Source organism: Bison bison, unplaced genomic scaffold (genome assembly GCF_000754665.1).
Source record: "Bison bison bison isolate TAMUID 2011002044 unplaced genomic scaffold, Bison_UMD1.0 scf7180017834177, whole genome shotgun sequence".
NCBI lineage: Eukaryota > Metazoa > Chordata > Mammalia > Artiodactyla > Bovidae > Bison > Bison bison.
In genome coordinates, this window is record NW_011472554.1 from 1 (window position 1) to 3691 (window position 3691).

The following is a 3691-nucleotide window of genomic DNA, read 5'->3' on the forward strand; positions in this document are numbered from 1 at the left end:
AGGTACAGGGGAGCCTGGCATGCTGCAGTCCATGGGGTCGCAAAGAATAGGACACGGCTTAGCAACTGAACAACAATTTCATTAGTAACAGCCCAGTTTATTGCCACCCATCCTCCAGTTTCATGGCCCAGAACCTCACAGGAGTTTCTCCATGTAAATACAGCCTTTTCAGAAGAATAGAATAGAAATATCTATGTCTAGTTTTAGAGGAACACAGAGGACTTTCAAAACTCACTCATAATCATCAAGGTTTTCCTCTTCTTCAGATGAACTTGATTCAGGGGAGCCCCTTAAGAAGAGAGGAAACGTAGTTAATACACACACACACACACACACACACACACACAATACCAAGAAATAATCCAAGTGCCTCACAGTGCCATGTCAAATCCCACCCTGCTTTTATCCACATAAATAAAATCTGCACTGTTAGATTTCCCTTTTTTGCACTTGGGAAGGGGTCAGCAAAGTGAAGAGAAGGTTGCTCACAAGTTGAGCTCATGCTCAGCCTCATAAGACATTGGCTCCTTGATACAGGAGGATCCCAGGAATGTAGATTTCTTTGACTCTGTCAGAAGAGCAGACTCATGAAATAGATGAAATGCTTCAGGGGCAGCTGTGATATGAAGTTAGAGAAAGTCTTGGGTAGTGTATAGAGGTATTCTCAAAGAAGAGTTCCTCAACACCACATGGCTCACATAGGTATGTTCGTGTTCATGCTGACACCTGTGTATATCATGTATGATGGGTAGGAAATATCAGTGTAACCTCGGAAGTTATCCATTCAGACCACTGTCAGCGTTCAAAGAAGCAAACTCCATGTATTTGTTTGTTTTATAGTCACCTTAAAATTAAAGGCTAGTTGCAAAATTTTTACACCTGTGGTTAGTTTTCCTGCAGATGAAAGAAATCCTGGCTGCAACAGAATATCTGAAGTTGATTTACCATGACATCTTTGAGGTGTTGTGATTTACAACATTTCTTTCCCTTTGATTACTGCATGCCAAATCTTCACTGCTACAAAAAAGAGAGATACAGTTCATAAATTTATATTTATTTGTAAATGTTAAATGACAAAAGTAATTGTTTGGATATGTTTTAGCTTTATTTAATATTGTGACCCATATATGTCACTTGGTTTGGAAATTGAAGCTGATGAGTCATTTTCACATTTTCATCCTTGCAGTGAGCCCACTAAAAAGCAGTCATTTGATAGGATGCCTAAACAAAAGAGAGTTTTTAATAATGGCTCATAATAACCCCAAACAATAGAAAACTTGGGTTAATAAATCATCCTGACTGGGTTTGCTCTGATTTTCTTGTATGTGTGCAAGCATTCTGTCATTAATATATTTTAATGTCATTTTCCTCTTTGCTGTTATGCTTGCAAAGGAAAGTCCTGAAAATACTGAACCTTTTAACTCCATGTGTACACACACAGATCTGCAGGGTTCTCTTCATCCTCTCCACCCATCATTTTATCTCTTTTACTTGGTGTGTGAAGCAGCCCATGAGGCAGTGCCGACTTCTCCAAGTCCAAAGGCTGTTTTAGTTGGAAGGTAGGACCTATTTCCTGTTTGCCTTCACAACCCAGGCTCTTTTTCAAAATCACACTTCAGAGTGACAAGCTTCCTTAACAAGGAAGTGCTCCTCTGGCTGCAGTTCAAGGAAAGCCTGGAAAGCCCCAGCTTCCCAAAGAGCCTTGCTCACTAGCAAAGCTTTTTCCCTTCAGCTCTTCATAAGAAAGCTCTTATTTAAAAATACCAAGCAATTTATTTAGCCTTTTTGTGGTTTTTAAGAACATGTGGAGAGTGTCCATCAGTTGTGCATCACTTAGGTTTATCCACATGATGGAATACAATACAGACATTCACAATAATCAGGTAGCTTACACAACAGTGGGAATGTAATGAACACTACTGAACTCTACACTGCAAAATGACAAAGGTGGTAAATTTTGTGCTGTTTTACCACAGCTAAAACATTAAAAAATTAAAAGTGTAGTATATCCTCATGTCTTCAAATAGGAAAAATGTCCCAGATGTGAAGTGAAAAGTGTAAGTGGCAAAGAAGACTATAGGTGAAGGTGTACATCCTGAGAAGGCAGCCACAGCCTCGTTTGAATACTTGTCATTGGCCAGTGATGCCAAAGCACGTTGCAAAAACCTACCCACTCTAAGCTCTCTCAGATAAAGGATATATTTTAAAGATTTGGTGTTCTGGAATGTGGGGTTATTTGGAGGAAGAAGGAAAGAAAAGAAAGGGAATAAAGTGCTCAAGTATTGTACACATCATTAGATTCAATCATCTAAATGGCAAGTCTGTGGTGCTGAGTCCCAGTGGGGCCACCACTACTCTGGGCTTCTGGCTCAGGCACAGAATTTTCTGAGAGGGCAGCCCTGTCTCATGCATGGCCTGTGCAGGCTGTGCTGAGGCTCAGCTCTGAGGCAGTGCGGTAATACCTACTTGATGCGCTGTGCAGCTGGACTGAAAGCTGGGACTTACCTTCTCAGTTTTCTTACTTGCCACCAGTCAGGGAAGTCTTCTTTTGAAATATACTTCATGTTGATGTTTGACTGGGAGCCATAGTTTTTCTTGGAATCACTGTCATACTGGGCTAGAGTGGTACTTGAAGATGGTTCATCTACTTTGAGAATAGGAACTGCTCTAGGAATCTTCAGCTTTGGAGGACAAGAGATTCAAGTACATCACAGTGAGGCACAGATTCATGAGCTGGGAACTGACAATCAAAGTATATCAGCTCTTAAATTAAAAAAAAAAATAGGAAAGAAAGGGGCAGTAACTAGTAGTCACAAGACATGGAGCAGCTGGAACTCTCATACTTTCTTGGTTGGAGTATGAAGTGCATGACCACACTGGAAAGTTGTTTGCACATATCCTAGGACCCATATATGCCCAATAGTGAAGCCAAAAGACATATAAAAGAATGTTCCATAGCAGAATTATTTCAATTAGGTAAAAACTGGAAATGACCTAAATGCCCAATAATAACCTTATTGTGGCTGTAGTCGGTTAAATCATGCCCTTTCCCCAAAGATGTTTATGTCCCAGTCCCTGCAACCTGTGAGTATGTCACCTTACATAGTAAACATACTTTGCAGATATGACTTAAGTTAAGGATCTTGAAATGGGGTGATTATCCTGTATTACTGGGATGAGCCAGATATAATCACAAGGGCACAAGGGCACAAGTGAGATGCAAGAAGGTCAGAGATTAAGGAACAGGTATAAAGATGGAAACAAAGATCAGAGAGGAAAGCAGATGCTACCAATCTGGCCCTAAAGATGGAAAAAGGGGCCAGGAGCCAGGGAATGTAGGCAGCCCCCAGAAACTAGAAAAAGTAAGTAAATAAATTTTCTTAAAGCCTCCTAAAGGAATACAGCTTTGTAGACCCGATTCTAGACTTCTGACTTTAGAATTATGAAAAAAACTTTGTGTTGCTTTAAGCCACTAAATTTGTGGTAATTTGTTACAGCAGCAATAAGAAACTCATACAGCATTATATTCACACAATGGAATTCTGTACAGCAATTGAGAATAAACTGCAACCACATACTAAACTATGAGTGAATCTCATGAGAAAATAGGCAATAAACAACTATATACTTTATAATTCCATCTGTGTAAAGATCAAAACTAGGCAAATAATCTGTGCTATTATATGTCAGC

At 39.8% G+C, this 3691-nt stretch overlaps 1 protein-coding gene across 1 annotated transcript in view; it reads right to left on the reverse strand.

Annotated features, from left to right (window-relative positions):
- Window positions 1–231: 231 nt before the first annotated feature.
- LOC104983281 (cytoplasmic tyrosine-protein kinase BMX-like) overlaps window positions 232–3691 on the reverse strand; it is a gene marked incomplete at its 5' end in the record, with an annotated part of 15017 nt that continues 11557 nt past the window's right edge. The window contains 3 exons of the mRNA XM_010832709.1: window positions 232–289; window positions 946–1017; window positions 2506–2681. Of these exons, the coding sequence (XP_010831011.1) occupies window positions 232–289; window positions 946–1017; window positions 2506–2681 (306 nt within the window). The remainder of the gene's footprint in view (window positions 290–945; window positions 1018–2505; window positions 2682–3691) is intronic.